The 22,462-nt window shown below is 33.2% G+C and overlaps 1 protein-coding gene and 1 long non-coding RNA gene across 10 annotated transcripts in view; one reads left to right on the top strand and one right to left on the bottom strand.

Moving 5' to 3' along the window:
- Positions 1-22,462, top strand: part of ets1 (ETS proto-oncogene 1, transcription factor) — a 91,519-nt gene that overhangs the window by 29,990 nt on the left and 39,067 nt on the right. For 4 of the 8 annotated variants that reach the window (XR_015514130.1, XR_015514131.1, NM_001017558.3 and 1 more), the window contains 1 exon segment: positions 13,181-13,425. Coding sequence is in view for 2 of the 4 variants with exons in the window: in NM_001017558.3 (NP_001017558.3) it covers positions 13,368-13,425 (58 nt within the window). In the remaining 2 variants the exon portion in view is untranslated. 8 annotated transcript variants of the gene reach the window in all.
- LOC147839830 (uncharacterized) lies at positions 13,184-18,905 on the bottom strand. 2 transcript variants are annotated; one of them, XR_015515430.1, is made up of 3 exons: positions 15,228-18,664; positions 14,914-14,987; positions 13,184-14,789 (listed from the first exon to the last, which is right to left on the bottom strand). It is a non-coding gene; the product is annotated as an uncharacterized LOC147839830 (long non-coding RNA). The 2 variants fall into 2 exon arrangements; XR_015515429.1 differs by having other exon boundaries at positions 13,188-14,789; positions 15,207-18,905.

The following is a 22,462-nucleotide window of genomic DNA, read 5'->3' as shown; positions in this document are numbered from 1 at the left end:
TTTGTTCATTCATATATTTGTTAATTTAACTATTAATTAATTAAATAATTTCTTTCTTTCTTTTGATCATTTGTATGTTCGTTCATTTGCATGTTCGTGAATTTGTCATTCTTCTTCTCTTAATTAATTAATTAATTCATTCATTCATTCATTCTTTTATTTTTTCTCTCTTCTTTTATATATTTATTCTTTCATTCAATACTTTCATTCATTCATTCATTTATTCTTTCATTCATTCATTCATTCATTTGTTATTTTATTTCTTTCTCTCTTTTTTCTCTCTTCTTTCTTTCATTCATTTAATTATTCTTTTTATTTTGTTGTTCATTCATTCATTCATTCATTCATTCATTCATTCATTCATTCATTCATTCATTCATTCATTCATTCATTCATTCATTTATTCATTCATTTGTTATTTTATTTCTTTCTTTTTTCTCTCTTCTTTCTTTCATTCATTTACTCATTCTTTTTTATTTTTGTTATCCTTTCATTCATTCATTCATTCATTCATTCATTCTTCCTGTTAGCACTCATGGCTTGTTTCTCGAATGCATCCATTATTGATGCTGTACTGTACTTGTGCATAACCGTGTTTAAACCATGACCACAGCAGAGCAGTGTGTGTGTGTGAGTGTGTGTGTGTGTGTGTGTGTGTCTGAACGGAGGTAATGAACTCTTAAATTCCCATCCAGCAGTCCTAAAGCACACGCAGCACATGCTCTTCCAGTAAGTGTGTTTTCCTGCGCTGTATCCTGGAGACTGCTTGTTTTGGGGAGTCAACAACTTAAGACGTTGCTGGCGATCCAAGTTGGAGAATGAATGGATTTCGCTTTTATGAATCAAAACCAAAACTCCCCCGTGTTCATGCAGAAGTTATAGTTCCAGAAGTGTTGGCTGCATAGATGAGCTTTCTGAGAAATCGTGTTACACTACGGTTCAGGAGCAATGCAGGTCTCAGTCAGGGCCGGCTGGTAGTACATGATGATATTTTATCTTCTATTACATCGACCAACAAGACAAGAATCATGGAAAAATTAAATATAGACTAGAGTACACTTTATCAGTGACTCTGCTTCTGAAATACTCTTTCTATTCACAACATAGACTCATTTTGAAAACATATCCTTGTATACATTTCTAGAGATCTCGAATTATGTAGCCAGAGGTACGCATGGCTGCATTTCATCTTTAAAACAAACACTATGGGGCAGTATGATGCCGTTCCTTTTCACACTAACCAGCTTAATGCTTACCCCCACATGGACGACTTACCTCCATGTGGACGGGTTTCCTGCTGTTACCAGTTTGTACAGTGGCTCATGAGAGGAGTTAATCGCGATAACAGGGTTTGAGTCTAGCCCAACTGGCCCAGCTGGGACTCGAACCAGTGACCGTCTTGCTTTGAAACGACAGTGCTAACCACTGAGCCACTTTGCCACCCATATTTCAGTGTACTGAACATTTATTTATTTATTTTGAGAACATCTCAATGAAGTAATTTACTTAGCTTTATGGGAGTGGGCAGTGCTAAAGATCTCTTTTGGCGCACTTTGCTCACTCTTACTTTCTGATTGGTAGATCTGTTTTGTACAGCATCATGGGTAATGTAGTTTTTCCAATTCATGCTATTAAAATAAGTTGAATTAGTAAAGGTGAATATAATCAATTAACATCCTCTGGGCTCCTGAAATGTCTGTCTTTAAAGGTTTATCAGTTCACTTAAAGGTTCACTTCACAAATCCGATTTACTACAAACAAAAAATCGGATAAAAGTTTGGAATAACAAAGCTTTGTGATGATGAAAAATACAGTAAAATTTGTAAAATTGTGGAATTGTTTTCTGTTAGAATTTAATTCTTAACTAATTTAATATATTTAATTTAATAATCTAATTTAATATTTAACTTTTTATGTTCTTTAAAGCTTAATAGCATTACTTCAGTCTGAAGCCACAGTCTTAATTAAAAAAAGTAAAAAAAATTATATATATATATATATATATATATATATATATATATATATATATATATATATATATATATATAAATATGAATAAATACATAATAAAATAATTAAAAACAAATATTAATAAAAATAAATAAATAAAAATAAACAAACAAATAAACAAATAATAAAAATAAACAAATGAATAATAAAAATAAATAAATGAATAAATAAATATAAATAAATAAAAATAATTTAAATGATGAATATTAAAAATAAAAAATAAATAAATATAAATAAATAAATAAATAAAAATAAATAAATATATAATAAAAAATAAACATAGCTAAATAAAAAAATCAAAATAAATAAAAATAAATAATAAAATAAATAAGTAAATAAATACCGATAAATAATAAAATAATAAAAATAAATAAATATAATTAAATAAATAAATAGATAAAAATAAATAAAAAATAAATGGATAATAATAAAAATAAATAAATAAATATAAAATATAAGCAAATAAATATAATTAAATGAATAATAAAAATAAATAAATAAATAAATAATAAAATAATAAAATAATTAATTATAAATAAATAAATATAAATAAATACTCCTGTTTAAATAAATGTAGTCATTTAAGCAAGTTTTATTGATTATTATTATTATTATTATTATTATTATTATTATTATTATTATTATTATTATTATTATTATTATTATTGCAAACAGAGCTGTTGCACCCAATCAGATTATGACACACTGGAGTAAAAATGGCATCATTAAACTTATCACAGCCTCATATCAGTGACAGTCTGCAGACATATATGGCGTCCTTTCTTAAAAGGAGAAAAAGGGCCACTCAGCAAACCTCTGTGTCTGATATTAGTCAGCGAGCCCATTAGTCTTAATGGCCGCCTCTGGGCGCAAGGGAGCCTGCTCTATCCTTTTAAAACTACATACAAGGAGCTCATTAAGACTTAAAACAAAGCGGAGCAGCGAGAGGGGGTCGAGGAACTGGAGAATGAGTGACTGACAGGAGGGGAAAAGTGCCAGATTCACTCCTTCCATTAAACTCCCTTCCCCCTTCCCATTATTTAAGCTGTTATAAGATGATGTTGATGGGATGGTGTTTGGATCTATACTATATAACAAAAATCTAAACATGACTAAACTATATATTATCAGGAAAATATGTTTTATAGACAATTAAAAAAAAAAATAGTAGTTTTAATAACTCACATATATTAATGTAATATTTGTTGAGTTTTTTTTCTTTTGCAAGATCTTAAAGTGCAAGTTAAAGGATTATCTAGTTGACCAGTTTAATAATTTTGAACTTAAAAATTGCTTTAAAATTGCTACCACTATAACTACTACTACTACTACTACTACTACTACTACTACTACTACTACTACTACTACTACGACTACTTCTACTACTAATACTAATTATTATTATTATTATTATTATTATTATTATTATTATTACTATTATTATTATTATTATTATTATTATGGTTATTATTATTATTATTATTATTATTATTATTATTATTATTATTATCAATATTATTATTATTATTATTATTATTATTAATAATAATAATAATAATAATAATAATAATAATAATAATAATAATAATAATAATAATAATAACTATAGAAATAATAAATAAATAATTATAAAAATAATGATACATATTTATTATGATTATGATTATTATTATTATGAGTATGGTAAATATTATAATAACTATAAAATACTGATAATAATAATAACAACTTTAATGATGATAATAATAATAAAAAATAAAATAAATAAATTTTAATATTAATAATAATAATAATAATATTAATAAATATAATAATAATAACGATAATAATAGTGATAATTAATATTATTATTATAGTTATTATTATAAATACCATAAACACAATAATAAAATTAATAAAATTTAATAATAATAATAATAATTATTATTATTGTTGTTATTATTATGCTTATGTTTTAATAATAATAATAATAATAATAATAATAATAATAATAATAATAATAATAATAATAATAATATTTATTATTATTATTATAACAAAGATAAAGATACATAGTTATTATTATTATTATTATTATTATTATTATTATTATTATTATTATTATTAATATTAATGCCAAATACTATTTAAATACTACAACTAATATTCTGATTGTCATAAACTAGACTGTTGATAAACATATTATTTAGGGTTTGCCATATTTTTATGCAATCTTAATAAAAAAAATTCAAAACAAAATTAAATACATCCCCTTTCGCCCCTTCAGCTCTCATTGACGGCTTCTTGCCACCACAGAAGAAGCCCCATAAAGCCTCCGCCATTTCCATAATCGCTCATATCTGTCGGATGAAACACTATCCAGACAGCTTAATGGACACTCTGTAGAACCCCTGTTTAAAAATCCATAGCCAATCAATACCTCTGGCTCCCCGGCGCTCGCAGATGCGCACCGCTGGCGTATTGACCCAGCTAATAGGGTTATTCTGAACACAGAGACCTGAGCCGCTCACATTTCTTATACCTCAGGTTTCCATTGGGCTCTTTGTAGAAAATACGGGACGCCGGAATTAGTTTTACGGAAACGCAGCGATCTGAGAGGACGCGGATAAGTGTTTTAGGCAGCCGTTCACACAGTTGTCAAAACTAGTGGGATCCGCTTAGGAAACGAGCCAGAGATGTACAGTTGAAGATCATCAGCCCTCCTGAATTATTACCCTCTTATACATTTCTGTTTGATGGAAAGAACACATTTCCAAACATAATAATTTTAATAACTCATTTCTAATAACTGATTTCTTATGATTTCTGATTCTCATTTCTGATTTTTTTTTTATGTTGGCATGGTGGCTCAGTGGTTAGCACTGTCAACTCACAGCAAAAAGGTCGCTGGTTTAGGTCCTGCCTGGGTCAGTTGGCATTTCTGTGTGGAGTTTGCATGTTCTCCCCATGTTAGTGTGGTTTTCCTCGGGTGTCTTTCATGCTGGGTTCCAGACAATAGATTCAATTCTGAAAACGTAGCCCTGTGTACATTTCTGGAGATCTCAAATTATGTAGCCAGAGATACATATGGCTGCATTTAATTTTTAAAATGAACGCTAGGGGGCGGTATGATGCCGTTCCTTTTCGCGCTTATCAGCTGACTGTTTACCTTCCTATGGACGGCTTTCCTAATGTTATTGGTTTATCCAGTACGCACTTTTAGTAGTATCCAGCTCCGTACGTTGGCGGACTTGAGATGCAGAGAGGAGTTAACCACGATAACGGAGTTTGAGTCTGGTGAAGAAAAAGCATGTAAGACAAAATCACAACCCGGGCTCATTGTGGAAACGTAGTCTCGCGGACATTTCTGGAGACCACGGAATACGTCCCGGCAGGTACGTACGGCTGCAGTTTTTGTTTTCGCGAATCCGCGAGAGGCCGCTGTTGTGCGCTTTTCGCATCTCAGATGCCTCTCGCGAGTGCGGTTCACGCCCGCGCTGTTCTCGCGTGAACCCACCAGAGGCCGCTTTCCGACTGACCGGATGATTGACTGCGCGACCGGCCAATCGGCCGACCCGCCCTCCTCCTTCCCTAAACCCAACCAATCTTACCGATCGACCTGCCCGCCCGCTCGCTTCCCTAAACCTGAGCGACAGTATACAAAAGCCGTCCGAAAAAAGAAAAGCCCTGATTTTTGAATCAACGCTTTTGAAAACACTATCGGTTGGGTTTAGGGAAGAAGAAAAGCGGGTCAGTTGATCACTCAGTCAGTCAGTCAGTCAACAGCGGCTTGCAATCGCAAGAAAAATTTGAGATCTCAAAAAGCTTATAAAGCGGCCTCAGGTGGATTCGTGAAAACAAATATTACAAAAACAACATACGTCCTGGGACATGCTCTCCAGAAATGTATATAGCGGTACGATTTCAGAATGAGCCTGGGCTGAATCGATGTGTGTTGGGACAGCATGAAGGAACTAAGTTAACTTATTATTATTATTATTATTTTTACAAATTTAAGTAGATTGAATATAAAACAATAAAGTTGTCTTGTTGTTAAAATAATAAAGTTGTTTCAGCTTATTTAATGTAAGTCGTTTGAACAAAGAACAAACATCATTTTTTTTTTGTGAGCAGTCGCAGGCTCTCGTCCATTCAGCTCCTTTCAGACGCGAGTCAGATCCATAAGTAGCGGGATTCGATTTGTGAAACTCAATTTGAAACCATTCACAACATGAGTCAAAACCAGACAGGCATTCGTTGAGGCTGGAGATGTTTCAAAGGGAACTGGTCATGCTTTCCTTCCAGGATTGTACACTCAAAAAATAAATAAATAAATAAATAAAAGACTTTTACTGCTTGTTTAAAGTACTCTTTTAAAATTAGTTGAAACAACACAATTCTGAAGTTGTTGTGTTTTTTGTAGGGTGGAGGCAACTTAATTATTTAATGTTCAATCTATGTTTGTGTGAAAGAATAGTGCACACTGTAAAATGGGATCCACACAACATGAAGGAAATAAGTGAACTTATTAGTTTTTACCAATTTTAGTGGGTTGAATTTAAAATAATTAAGTTGTCCCCCCCAAAAAACTTGTTTCAGATCATTAAAAATAAGCAGTTTGAGCAAACGCAATGTGTTTAAAGTGTACCATTTACTTTGTCTTTACATTTTTATTTTCTTATTTATTAACAATTGGTAAAATTATACAGTGAATCTCACCAACAGAGCTGCTAATCCTTTCCATAAGGTGTTTACACAACTCTATTTCAAGTCAATATCAAAATATTGGCCTGAAAATGCACATTTTTGAGACCGTTTTGCACTTTTCTGTTGAGTTTCAACATTCAAGTTTTTAGACCCACCCCAACACTCCCAAAGGTCCAGAATTGGTCCCATTCATGAGCTACATACATTTGTCCTATTTTGGCTGCTATGCCATCATAAATTGTAAAAATGATCAATCACAGAAGGCTTTAGGACCAAGCAGAATCCTCTGTCGGCCCTCAGTGATATTATCTTTCACTACTTTATAATTATTTCACAAATAACCTTCATTCTTAATCTTGGACCTTATATTTGAGAAAAAAATGACCAATAAAAAGGCATGGAGCACCAAAAGTGGCCCATATTACAGCAAATTGTAATACTAATTTGCCGATTGTTGTTATCCTTGAATTTTCAAGGTTACTTTTTTGCAGGAGAGGCTAGAAAAATCGTCAAGCTCTGCATTATTATTATTATTATTATTATTATTATTATTATTATTATTATTATTATTATTATTATTGTTTTTGTTGTTGTTGTTGTTGTTGTTGTTGTTGTTGTTGTTATTGTTATTATATTTTTTTATTATTATTACTATTATTGTTATTACTATTATTATTATTATTGTTGTTGTTGTTGTTGTTGTTGTTGTTGTTATTGTTATTATAATTTTTACATTTTTTATTAATACTATTATTGTTATTACTATTATTATTATTATTGTTGTTGTTGTTGTTGTTGTTATTATTATTATTGTTTCATTTTTTATTATTTTATTGTTATTATTATTATTATTATTATTATTATTATTATTATTATTATTGTATAATGTTCATTATATTAAATTTTTTCATTATTCAATGGCCAAATTCTGACTGAGAAAAGTTGAATGTGCTTGCCAGTTTGTTATTTGCCTATTAAATGACGTCTTAAAATGTCAGTAAAATGCATTGTTTAAACCTCACAATTAAATAGAAAAGAGGCGAACACACGTTTTGAGAAAAAAGAAGCACCCCTTTAACCAGGCTGGCTACGGCCTGGTTTTCAAAAAAGATGCTGTCGTGTCGACTACACTTACTAATTATTATTTAGTTATTAGTTTCACAGATTTATGTTTAATCAGTTTCTCTTTTTTGTTTGTAACTTGAATTGTTTTTAAGTTATACTATTTTTTTTAAGTGATAAGTGGTTGTAAACATTTTATATGAGCTGAATTGAAACAAATTAAATTGAGCATTACTAAAAAAAAAAAAAAATTCTGCTTAAATTCAGCACATATAAATTGTTTGCCAAAAAAAAAAATGTTATATTATGTTCAATGAACCTTTTTTTAGTGTGTCAAACACACCAGAGAAATGAAATTGGAGAGGTGTTTATTAGAAATCAACGATTGAGAGGATCCTCTGTAAACTCCTGTGCTGGATTTTACTGATCTAGTCAAGGTGGGCAGGAAATACGCTGAGGTGTTTATGAGGGCTGGGTCGAAGTTATGAGAGCGCTCGTTACTTTCAGATCATTTGCAGACGATTAGCCAGACGCTAGTCTATAGCGTGATTCTGGTGCTCCAGTGTGAGTTAACCCCTAAAATAAAGTTTGTCATTATTAATTGTTTTAAACCTGGAGTTTCTTCTGTCGAACACAAAAGAAGCTACTTTGAAAAATGTTGAAAACCTGTAACCATTGACTTCCATAGTATTTTTTTAGTTATTCAATGGTTACAGGTTTTTAGCTTTCTTCAAAATTATCTGCTTTTGTGTTAAACAGAAAAAGAAATGCATACAGCTCACTTGAGGGAAAGTAAATTGTGAGCAAATTTTCATTTTTAGGGTGAACTACCCCTTTACACTGAGATTATAATGTCAGCATTCGCAATGACAGATGAGATACTAAAATGCAATATTACACATTTTTTTAATGTATTTTTAAATAAATTTAATAGATAGATCATAACTACTTGTTTCTTCTGTTAAACAAAAAAGAAGATACTTTAAAAAATGTTCAAAACTTGTTACCATTGACTTCCATAGTAGGAAAAACAAATAATATGGAAGTCAATGGTTACATGTTTTCAGCATTCCTTAAAATAGTTTCCTTTCTTGCTAAACAGACAAAAAAAGACCCCAAACACATAAAGGTTTATAGTTAGTACATTTTCATTTAGGGATAAACTATCACTTTAAACTGAGCGTCTCGTAATGACAATTCAAATGAGATACTAAAATACGAGATACACTGTTTATCTGTGTGTTTTTTCAAATATACAAAATAGAGAGATCATCATTACTCAATTTTTAAACATATAGGAGTTTCTTCTGTTGAACACAAAAGAAGATACTTTAAAAAATGCTGAAAACCTGTAACATATAGTGTCAACAATGACAACTGAGATATTAAAACACGAGATTGAATAGATAGATCATCATTCCTTTCTTCGTTTCTTTCTTCTGTTGAGCACAAAAGAAGATACTTTGAAAAATGGTAACCATTCACTTCCATAGTAGGAAAAACAAACACTATGGAAGTCAATGGTTACAGGTTTTTAACTCTCTTAGAAATAGCTTATTTTCTTGTAAAATAGACCAAAAACAAACACATAAAGGTTTGGAGAGGGGTGAACTATCCCTTTAAACTAAGTGTATAGCGTCAGCAATGACAAAAAAGATACTAATACACAAGATTACACTGTTTATATGTGTTTTTTATTGAATAGATAAATCATCATTACTTTCTCTGTTTCTTTCTTCTGTTGAACACAAAAGAAGATACTTTGAAAAATGCTGAAAAGCTGTAACCATTGACTCCCATAGTAGGGAAACCAAACGGTTTTCAACTTTTATCAAAATAGCTTATTGTCTTGTAAAGCAGACAAAAAAGAAACACATAAAAGTTTGAAGAGTTTAAATAGTGAGTACATTTTCATTTTAGGGTGAACTATTCCTCTAAACTGAACTTATAATGTCAACAATGACAAATAAGATACTAAAAAACATAAGATTACACTGTTTATATGTGTTTTTTTTTAATTATATAAATTAAATAGATCATTACTTGTTTCCTTTTTCTGTTGAACACAAAAGAAGATACTTTGAAAAATGCTGAAAACCTGTAACTATTCACTTCCACGGTAGGAAAAACAAATAAAATGGAAGTCAATGGTTACATGTTTTCAGCATTCTTCAAAATAACACATGAAGGTTTATAGAGTAGTTAGTACATTTTCATTTTAGTATGATGACAATTCAAATGAGATACTAAAACATGGGATACACTGTTTATCTGTGTGTGTTTTTTTTTTTAATAGATTGAATAGAGAGATCATCATTACTTAATTTAAACATGTAGGAGTTTCTTTCTTCTGTTGGACACAAAAGAAGTTACTTTGAAAAATGCTGAAAACCTGTAACCATTGACTTCCATAGTAGGAAAATACTATGAAGGTCAATGGTCACAGGTTTTCAACTTTTTTAAAAATGGCTTCTTTTCTTTTAAAAAAGACAAAAAAGAAACACATAAAAGTTTGGAGAGTAAAAATAGTGAGTACATTTTCATTTTAGGGTGAACTATTCCTTTAAACTGAACTTATAATGTCAACAATAACAAATAAGATACTAAAAAGCATAAGATTACACTGTTTATATGTGTTCCTATTATTATATAAGTTAAATAGATCATTACTTGTTTTCTTTTTCTGTTGAACACAAAAGAAGATACTTTGAAAAATGCTGAAAACCTGTAACCATTCACTTCCACAGTAGGAAAAACAAACACTATGGAAGTCAATGGTTACAGGTTTTTAACTGTCTTTAAAATAGCTTGTTTTCTTGTAAAATAGACTAAAAACAAACACGTAAAGGTTTGGAGAGTATAAATGGTAAGTAAATATTCATATTAGGGTGAACTATCCCTTTAAACTAAGCGTATAGCGTCAGCAATGACAAATGAGATACTAAAACACAAGATTACACTGTTTATCTGTGTTTTTTAAATAGACTGAATAGTTGTCTTGGCCTTGGCAGCTTTTCCTTGAGCGAGTGAGGTGTGTCATATTCATCATTTGGAGGTCATGGCTTTTAAATTCTCCAAAGAACAGCATATGGATGATTTTTTGCCAGCTATAGCAGTGATATGACACTTGAGCTGTAGATTGCGTCAGTGGAGTTAGGCAACAGTTTTCATTAAGGGCTGAAGACATTGCTCAACAGATAGTGGACATGATGTGAATGCAGTTTTCTTTGTGAAACTGTTCTCTTTGTCAATTTCAGCTTCTCTGTGTTTAACAAACCCCCTAACAGTAAGTCATATTAACAAATGGGAAGTTCCTGTTACTATCCAAGATGAAATTGTGCCTATATAAATGAGCAAACTCTCTTCTGGGTCAGATGACAGCTTGGTGATTGAATGAAAATCTCATTGGTGGAGCTTCCCTTTACTCTTAGGGGTAAAAGGGAGGGGTGTCCAGGTTTTTTTAAGCAACGGTGGTGGCACAACTGTGTTTAAATAATTCAAACCATCGTGGGAAACCTATGAATCAGAAGCTGAGTGATGAATCTTGAAGAGAATAGAAGATTGTCATAAATGTTCACATTGTTTTTAACGATAAATAGCGATAAGACGGGAAGATGAGACGTTTAAAAGAGATTATCAGATGTTTATCTTCATTTTCAGACTACATGACGACAATTTTTTATGATCAGAAGAGTTAAGAAACCAATATTTGGAGGAATGACCGTGATTTTTCAGTCACCGGAGATAAACATTTTTGTTAAATCATTTATTTTCCTTAAATACGCCTTATTTATCAGGGGTCGCCACGGAGGAATAAACCGCCAACTATTCCGTCATATGTTTTACGCAGCTGTTGCCCTTCCAGCTGCATCCTAGTATTGGGAATTTAAATGTTTGTTATTTTAACCAATTGTAATTTTATGAAAAAGGGAAAATGTTCCATCATCAATAATAAATCATTAATCAGCGAATACACATTACATTACATTAATTATATATTAAATAATACATATAAATATAAACATTTTACTCAAACTCATACCTAATAAATCCAGTAAATCCAGAGAGATTGAGATTATTCACATATACACAAGGATTACACAGCATTTTGGTGTCTGCATTAAACTGTGTGTTTTTAAAAAATATGGTAAGCGCAAGTAAAATATCCATTTGAATGTTTCAGTGATGTTTGTGTGAAAAAAATATTATTATTAATATTAATATTATTATATATTTATTGTCCAAAAATAAAATAAAAAAATATATAAAAAATTTAATAATTGCTATCCAGTTTCACAGATTGCAATATAATATAATATAATATAATATAATATAATATAATATAATATAATATAATATAATATAATAAAATGTAATGTAATATAATGTAATGTAATGTAATGTAATATAATATAATGTAATGTAATGTAATGTAATATAATATAATATAATATAATATAATATAATATAATATAATATAATAATATGAAATAATATAATATAATATAATATAATATAATAAAATGTAATGTAATGTAATATAATATAATGTAATGTAATGTAATGTAATATAATGTAATGTAATGTAATGTAATATAATATAATATAATATAATATAATATAATATAATATAATATAATATAATATAATATAATAATATGACATAATATAATATAATATAATATAATTTAATATAATATAATAATATGACATAATATAATATAATATAATATAATATAATATAATATAATATAATATAATATAATATAATATAATATAATATAATATAATAAAATGTAATGTAATATAATATAATGTAATGTAATGTAATGTAATATAATATAATATGACATAATATAATATAATATAATATAATATAATAATATGACATAATATAATATAATATAATATAATATAATATAATATAATATAATATAATATAATATAATATAATAAAATAATAATAATATGACATAATATAATATGATATAATATAATGTAGTATGATATAATATAATATAATTTAATACAAATACTAAATGTTAAAATATTTAGTACTTCTTGTTGACACTAGTGTGAATGGTATATTATATTTGTTTTATAAAAATATAAACACACAATTTTTAAGCCTACATATTTTCATAAAAAATAATCAGCGAAATTTCCAGAAATACATTATTCACCAAATTTGTTTTGCTGTTGAGTGAGCGCTGATCTCACATCTGATTAGACGCTTTCAGTGAGCCTCGGCGGCGCGCGCGTCGCGTCATCAGTCGCGTCCACGGAGAGACATCAGCCTGGAGCGTAATTGAATTGTAGTGAATCAGCGAGTAAAACACCGCCCCTTTACGCGGAGATCAGCCTCTTCCGCGCGCGCAGAACCGCCCTGACCGGGGTAACTAACAGAGGGAGGGAATGAAAGAGTGATTGAGATACAACGGAGAAAGAGAGAGGGAGGAAAAGAGACACTTCAAGACTTCAGACAGCGGATCTTGTTGAGGGAAAACCTGTGTCATTTCTAAGAAACTCTTGGCGTCTATTCTTTGAGGACACGTTTGGAACTTTAAAAAAACCATACAAACAGACTCTGTACGTTTGAATGCGTGACCATGACGGCAGCTGTCGATATTAAGCCGTTAACTATAATAAAATCCGAAAAAGTAGACGGTAAGTCATCGTTTTCTCATTGTTTTGATTTCAGATTATTGCTCAACGCGTCTTCGTCAGCTGTTCAGTCAGCTATGAGTAACTTTTACGCGCGCTGTGGTTTCCCCGTGCGTTAAATTGCGTGGAAATCGAGATGCTTACATGATTTGAACGTTTCCGAAATTGCTTGCAACATGAGCTTTTTTTGATCAGAGAAGTGATGGACAGGTATAACAGCCTGCACGCGGCGCTCCAGATGTGCCAGCCACCGGTTTACTGCTGTCCAAATGATCTTTATAATGCACTATACTAACACAACCCAGTTAATCCCAGATTATTTGGCCCAGTTATAAGTGATTGCATGTTGAGATTAGTCCTATTAAATTCAAACATGTTCAATCACTGTGGAAAAAAATTAGCATATAATTAAAAGTTGCATATAATATACTATATAATAGGAAAAGCTAGTGACAGCTATAGTTAGTGTATCATCTTTGTTTTAACTATGCAAATCAATCAGTTACTAATTCCCCTGCTGGCCTCAGATGTGACCACTGACATGTTGCATGTATTGTGGTCATGAGACAGCTATTATAGCTCATTTGCAGATTCTTGAAATGATATGCAAATCAAATATGCTTGATGTACTGTGATATGTTTTGCATGCTTCCTTTTCAGATTTAACCCTTTAAGGTGCACTCTTTGAAAGTAATTGTGTACTGTATTGAATAATCACAGCTCTGATAAATAGTAGTAAGCAATTGAAATAATAACGATAACCTATTGATAAAAGGTCAACCAGGGGGTTGCAATGCCTGTTAAAGGGTTATAGAGGTTTGGTCATGTAGAAAATGTTCATATAAATAAAGTAAAGGGGTGAAGTATTTGGATTTAGACGTATTATATTGTCTTTTCTGTCATTTGAGCAGCTATTTTGCGATTATACACAAAGCTGGACTTTATTATTTAGCTGTGCTTCTAATATAAATGTTAATTTAGCGAGTATTTGTCCATGAAGAGTGTGACAGCGGACTGCCACACATGGCCTCTCATGACATGATGCACTTTATTGCTTCACACAGTCGAGTTTCTTTTCATGCGTGACCAGCAGGCTTGAATTTTAACTACAAGATGGTTATTTTTGTTTCAAGCAGACTTTCAGATCATTGCGTCATCTAATGTTCTTGTGCATTTAGTGTAAGTACATTAGTTGGTCATTGGCTGAGCTCTGGGCTTTCTTTCCTTGTGTGCAGATATTATGGGCATCTGTGTTATGCAATTAATGCATCTTTTCTTTCTTTCTTTCTTTCTTTCTTTCTTTCTTTCTTTCTTTCTTTCTTTCTTTCTTTCTTTCTTTCTTTCTTTCTTTCTTTCTTTCTTTCTTTCTACACACTACACGATTAACTTAACTGTTTTCACAAATTTAAATGGACTTAACATAAAACACTTAAGTTGTCCCCAAAATAACTCAAGAATTGTGTTAATTCAGCTCATTTTTAATATATTAGCTAAGTTCTTTCTTTTTCTTTCTTTCTTTCTTTCTTTCTTTCTTTCTTTCTTTCTTTCTTTCTTTCTTTCTTTCACTGTAAAATGCACTAAACATGATATATGCAAAATTGTTGCAAAAATTGTTGTTGAATTTAAACAAACTAATTCAATTTAATAATGTTCAACCTAATTTGTTTGTTTAAATGCAGCCCAAATAAATTGTTTATGACCACTTAACTTAAATTATTTTAGTAAATCCAAGTAATCATCTTTGAATCATTTCTTTCACTGTAAAAATGCTGGTTCCACACAACTCCTTCATGTCATCGCAACACAAATCGATTAAGTTAACTTAACTATTTTCACAAATTTAAGTGGACTTAACATAAAACACTTAAGTTGTCCCCAAAATAACTCAAGAATTGTGTTAATTCAGCTCATTTTTAATATATTAGCTAAAATCTTTTTGTTGGTCTTTCTTTCTTTCTTTCTTTCTTTCTTTCTTTCTTTCACTGTAAAAATGCACTAAAATGATGTATGCAAAAATGTTGCAAACAATTTAAATCTGTTGACTTTAAACAAACTAATTAAATTTAGTAATGTTCAACTTAATTTGTTTGTTTAAATTCAGCCCAAATAAATTGTAAAACCACTTAACTTATTTTTTTTTTTTGTAAATCCAAGTAATCATCTTTGAATCACTGGTTCCAACACAAATCGATTAAGTTAACTTAACTGTTTTTCACAAATTTAAGTGGACTTAACATAAAACAATCAAGTTGTCCCCAAAAAACTCAAGAATTGCATTGATTCAGCTCATTTTTAATATATTAGCCATGATCTTTTTGTCAATCTCTTTCTTTCTTTCTTTCTTTCTTTCTTTCTTTCTTTCTTTCTTTCTTTCTTTCTTTCTTTCTTTCTTTCTTTGTAAAATGCTGGTTCCACACAACTCTTTCATGTCATCCCAACACAAATCGATTAAGGTAACTTAACTGTTTTCACGAATTTAAGTGGACTTAACATAAAACAATCAAGTTGTCCCCAAAAAACTCAAGAATTGTGTTGATTCAGCTCATTTTTAATATATTAGCCAAGATCTTGTTGTTTCTTTGTTTCTTTCTTTCTTTGTTTCTTTCTTTCTTTGTTTCTTTCTTTCTTTCTTTCTTTTGCACTGAAGTGATGCAAACTATTTATGTGTTGAATTTAAACAAACTAATTCAATGTAGTAAATCCAAGTAATCATCTTTGAATCACTGGTCCCACACAACTCCTTCATGTCATCGCAACACAAATCGATCAAGTTAACCATTTTTCACAAATTTAAGTGGACTCAACATAAAACAATTAAGCTGTCCCCAAAATAACTCAAGAGTTGTGTTCATTCAGCTCATTTTTAATATATTAGCAGAGATCTTTTCATTGAGTGTTCTTTCTTTCTTTTGCTTTCCTTGTTTCTTTGGATGAATTGTGCTTGTGCAATCTCACGCATGTATAGCATGGCAGGGAATTTCCCATATGGCTAAACAGTGGTCACTGTCAAGTGAATGAAGTTTGTTATGATGCTGCTTCACTGTCCATTCATACCGCATCCATAAACCCAGCCCGGCTTAGGAGGGGCTGCATGCTTGACCAGGGCGAAGGGAGTGAAGATGCCATGCTGGTTATGCAGTCAGCAGTATCACACTCCCACTTGCACTCCTGAGGACTGGAATAAAACAACGAGTATGCAAAGGGGATGTTCGCACATGCCTTGGCCCGGTGTACTCTTTTAGAATATGACCCTCTTCTTAGTCCCGGAAGGGCAGGGTGAGTTCAGTGGCCGCTAGTTTCCCCATGATAAAATGCTGACTGGCTTCAACCACAGCTGGTGGCTTTACAGACTCCGTAGCTCCTTCACCACCAGCTGGTAATGCATGATGGAAAAAAGGCACTCACCTTTATAAGCATGTCAGAACGAAAGCTAAAACATGAGCGCGATGTGCAAGATGCGATATGAATCATTACCACACTTGCACGCATGCACACAGGCCCTGTTCTCTTTTCACACATAGTCGCAGAGTTCACATTTACCAATGCGCTGGCACATGAACATGCACAGACATTTTCCAACACACATGCACAAGCGTTCTCCACACAGAAAGTGCTGATACTTGCAGCGGGGGCTGCCAAAATATCGTGCTATCTTGCAAAACAATTTCTCAAGACAAGCTCCCTCGAGTTCAGTCATCCGTGAGTGTTCAGGCCAGGGTGAACACAGTTCACTGGCAAACACTGTAAAATCCACGTAAGACAGGTTTACTGCTTGTCTGCTACTTGAGTGTAATGGAGGAAGGGATATGCGCACCTTGTGGGTGGGGCTGCACAGTTAATCTCGATCTCGATTCGACCCTACACACGATCTTAATTGCAATTGAGCCAATTTTATTTTCAAGGTCCGGAGGGAAGTGTAAAGACGGTCCAAAAAAGTCTTCACATTGTTTTATATACAATGTTCAGCAACATGGACACCTCCAAATGGTGTTAAAAGTGTCACGTATTGTATTTATAAGGTACAATTATAAGGTATAATGGTGTATTCGTGGCCATGATAGAGCTGATGCACTTTTTGTTTACTACAGAGAAGACGAACACGTGCCTGCCAATGATGTCTACTTTTGGCCCCGTTTTGAAAATGTTTTAGTTTTGAAAATGCATAAGTTTTGCTATGGTTGGATCGTCATCCATCCACACTACGCCAGAGTTTTTGTGCACTGAAAATGATTTTTGGAAACGCTGAAGAGGCTGTTTTCGTTTTAAAACGCTGCTGCTCTTTGTTAGTGTGGATGGGGGAAAATAGAGAGATCTGAAAGCAGAGACGGTGCTCCGCATTCTCCTATCTGATTAGGGCTTTTTCCTTAATATTAAGTAGCCTACACACAGTCTTGCATCCTCTGCTTGTAAGTTCAGACTTCGCAAGTTTGATATGGAAAACTCCTGAGTACACGTCGGGTAAATCTTCAAAGGGATCAGTGTAAATTAGGCTGTGTGACTTAGGGCTGGGCGATTTTTCAGAATTTTTCGATTAATTCGAATTTACGTTTTAAGACGATTTAATTTTGAATCAAATCGAGAAATCGCGATTATTAAAAAAATATATATATTTAATACATTAAAATGGCACCAATGTGCTTAGGTTCACCCTCTGTATGAAGCAGGAAGCACACCAGAAGCACCTCTCGGCGACGCGCCGCACAGCACCATGCCATGGATTTTAGAATTCTAAACAGGTTTCTATACACACAACGGCGCCGCCCAGCCACGATTCACGAAGCAGTTCATATTTCAGCCAGCCCATAGAGCGCCATCTGATTAGTTTCATGTTAAATATCATGCGAATGTGCACGTTTGGTGTGTGATAGGTTAAACTAAACTGTCATGTGCGCGTCGTGTCGCGGCGCTTCTGGTGTGCGACCTGCTTGACTGCCTGTTAAAGCGTGAAGTCATGTAGGATTTTACTTGTTGCACGTCTGTGTGGATTGTCAAGACATTCCCTCATCAAGTCGATAAACTCAATCTCAACATGTATGAAGGACGTAAAAGCCTGCCATGTGAAAAACTGCGCCGATCTTTTGGTTTGAACACGAGTAGAGGTGAGGGACTGTATAGCAGAGGAAATGAAAGTACCCGCCCCCATGACGTAATTTAGCGGACCTAGTTGAAAACCAGACAGATCAGGCAGCATAATACAGAGAGTGGAGCAAAGCGCATCAAATGATCGGTATTTAAAAGGGGGAAAAAAGAAAAATAGATTAAATATATTATTATTAGACACACATCTGGTACTTGTATTTGCTCCTGCTATCCACAACTTCGCACATTGGGTTAAATTAGGCTTTACAGTTTCCATGTTCAGTCCTTTTCTTCCACTGTATCTTTTTAAGAAAAAGGCAGCAGCTTTACAACCTGTCATTCAATCAGAAGACAAAGTCAAAGCCGAGCTGACAGCCAATCTTTCCTAGGCTCAGCAAAACTTGAAAAAAATCCCTCTGTATTCCTGCAACTGCAATATTTACACAAATATTTCTTATTCAAATCTTCAGCAATGCTATATAACTCGTGAATTTGTTTTACATTTATTTACACCTTGACCGATTTTTGTATGACGTGGCCATTAAAAATACAATGTTCCTTAACCAGATGGTTTTTCAAGTTACTTTTAAAGAGAATGTTACTTTAGTCATGTTGTTGTAATGTTTTGAGAGGACTAGTGACATAATAAAAAAAAAATCGAAATCGAAATCGTGAATCGGTCAAACTTTATAAAAAATCTAGATTTTTTTTTTGCTAAATCGCCCAGCCCTACCCTGACTATCCTGTTTTTTCTTAACAATAAAATGAAAACATGATATAAGGATTCCTATTTTAATATTGGCTAAACAGGCATCAAAAATGTTGAGGCGTCGTGTTGCTACATATTTATATGAGCATCATCTTTACTGTATGCATAACAAAAGGGAGCCTATAACATTACTGCCTCCTTTTATTTTCCTTGAAGACACGAAGCATATTGCTGAATATCTTTTTTATAATCAATAACGATCATTATAAAATATGATGTGCAATAAGTTTATACATTTTAAGAAATAAATGCAAGATGTTACACCTCAGCACAAAGTGCCTGTTGGAGAGTAAAGCTCTGGCGCAAATGATAGCTTCTAGCGTGAGCGCGTCATTAATGCAGGGAGGTTGTAGACATTAAGCACCTGATACCGGTTTGTATTGGGTCTTAAATCAAGACAAGCGAGCTGTGTCTTGAAGACAACGACCAGTACAAACACAAGCAAGTCTTCCCCCCTCCCCCCCATTTGCGTTTTGACTCTGTTTATACAAAAGTGATGAATGGTTGAATTCAATCAAGAGTCACACAAAAGTTGTTTAGAGTTCAGTCGAGATTATCTGATTTACCCTGGAGACATGTAGTGCACAGAGAGACAATGGGATCTACACAAGAGCAGGACGGCCTCGATAAACACACTTACATTCATTAATGGAATTGCTAAAATAAGATTACATGTAGAGTTGGCACAAAACAATCCATAGCGAGAAGTGTTTATGTGAAAAAGATTTGCTAAGGAGCCATTCACAAGTACACTCTCAGAAATAAAGGTACACGAGCTGTCACTGGGGTGGTACCTTTCAAAAATTTGTACTTGAAGGGTCTATGTTGGCACCTCAAAAGTATATATTAGTACCTAAAAATTTTAAGAGGAACACTTTTGTACTTTTTAGGTACTGATTGAGGTATCAGTAGCCCCTTTCACACATACAGACCTTTTCAGAAAATTACCGACAATTTTCCGGAAAGGTTGTATGTGTGAACAGGCCCTTTTTGAAAATACCGGTAAATTCGTTCTGGCTATTTTCCGGAAAGAGAAGTTGTAACATTACCGGTAATTTGCCGGAATGCTGCGCTGTGTGAACGCAGAAGGAAGATTGCCGGAAAGAGCGCATCCACATCTAGAACGTGCTGACGTGAGACAACTACTTTAGCCAATCAGAACAGTCAGACGCATTCACGTGCGCGCGGTTTATGAGAATAAAAGCCTTTGAATATTTTTTTCCAGACACCTTTAGCTGCTAGATGTTAGCCAGATAACGTTTCTATGTTCCTTCTTAATGCTAACTGTGTAAATAATCATCGATAAAATGTTTATGATAAGCCGTTGTTTGTTTACCTTCAAGCTTTGCGTGTGCCCGTGAGCGCCCATAGCACCAGCACACACACATATCATGAACATCTCGACATGCGAAAGTGTTCCTCTATGTGTTTTCATTGGAGTTGTACTCAATACTGATCCATCCGAAGAGTTTGTGATGTAGTCAAATGTTTACAAACACAAGCGCAGCCGTTTAGAGCTCATTTCTGGTTAATGATGTCAGAATTTACCCGCATTTTGCGATGGATGTGTGAATGCTCTTTCCGGAAAAATTCCGTAACGTCCTCACCTGTGTGAACAGCGCTTTTTTGAATATACCGGTAAAGTCATTCCGGAATTTTTCCGGATATTTACCAGTATCACTGTGTGAAAAGGGGTTAATACCATATTAACCCCTTTTCACACAGTGATACCGGTAAATTACCTTAATTACGGTAAATTACCTAAATTACCTTAAATTACAGGTAAATTTTTACCTTTTTAGGTAAAAATTTGTACCTTTCGAAAAGGTACCACCCCAGTGACAGCTCACGTATCTTTATTTCTGAGAGTGTATGAATCCTGTATTGTGGTGCGGTGCAGACGTTAGACTAAGCTTATGGTCAAAGATAAAACCGTGTAACATCTGTTACTAAAATGGTCAGTGCTGCAACTACCCAGGCACTCTTGCAGTTCTAGAAGACTTCAGCATCTTTCGAGAGCTCCGCTTTGTAAGGGGCGTAGTCAGAAAGCTTGACAACGGGGTCACTCCTTTCATCTTTGCCCAAAGACTACTTAGCACAGTAAAATGAGTCAGCAACAACATGAGAGACAGCCAGAGGTCACCGCCCACTCATTTTGGCCTAGAGAAACAACCCTTGATGAGGATCTCTCGTTTTCTCCTTTTATTTTTTTACTCCAGCCCCATGTCCATCTCTGGGTTCAGTGAGTGACAGGAATGTCTGAGGATTGGGTGGGCTTCCTATTGCCTGCTTTTATCCTATTAAGACTTTACACTTTCTTGTCTTGCAACCCCCCGCTCGCACACCCTTACTTTAGATAACCCACATACTGCGAAAGTGATATCTAAGCATTATCAGGTATGTTTGAAGAGATAATAATTCAAGCAGGTAGTCTTCTTCACAACCTTTTGAGACTTTGAATACGGCCTGAATTCCCGAGTTGCATAACTGATGGGTTTCATCTGTAATGTCATCCACTTTGCACTTTTTTGCCAGGCCTAAGCATGCCTTGCTTGCCTAACAGCTGTGCAAACACAGACCTGGGCAATCAAGGTTGGTCTGATGTGGGTCTCTGATGCAGCCAAACATATGACTCAGACGCAATGTAATTTTTATAGTTTGTTGAACAGTGTAGCAGTCATGTTGGAAAGATTTGACTAATATAACGCATGTTAGAGGCGATCGAGTTAATATTTGACACTCGGAATTGATTCATCAGACTTAGACCTTGAGGCTAAGATGAAACACTGTTAGCTCAGAGCGTCTTGCGTACTGTTTCTGAATGACTAACCCTCCACAGAATGTCCACTTGTGAAATGACTCCCCCGGTCAGAAATTCTTTCTGGCGAACACACATTTTTATTGTTGCCTTTAAATCCTAGTCATCAAAGGGTGAAGGGAGGTCCTGGCTTTTATTCGTTCAAGTTATTGGCACAAGGTGATGGCACAAACAAACTCTTTCCAAATCGTTACGTGCGTCAGAATGTCTGAACGATACGTCAGAGGCGTCTTGATTGTAGCGTGCTTGTGAAAGCCATCCTGACCCACTTCGCTGTGTTGTATTTTGAGTCTTCTCAACAGTTATCTCTGGCCCTGCTTCTCTGAACTTCAAAAGACCAAAACAAAAGCAAAAGACACAGCGTGTCCCAGAGC

This window comes from Danio rerio, chromosome 18 (assembly GCF_052040795.2).
Source record: "Danio rerio strain M-AB ecotype USA chromosome 18, GRCz13ab, whole genome shotgun sequence".
Lineage (NCBI taxonomy): Eukaryota > Metazoa > Chordata > Actinopteri > Cypriniformes > Danionidae > Danio > Danio rerio.
This window is presented reverse-complemented; position numbering and strand designations above follow the sequence as displayed.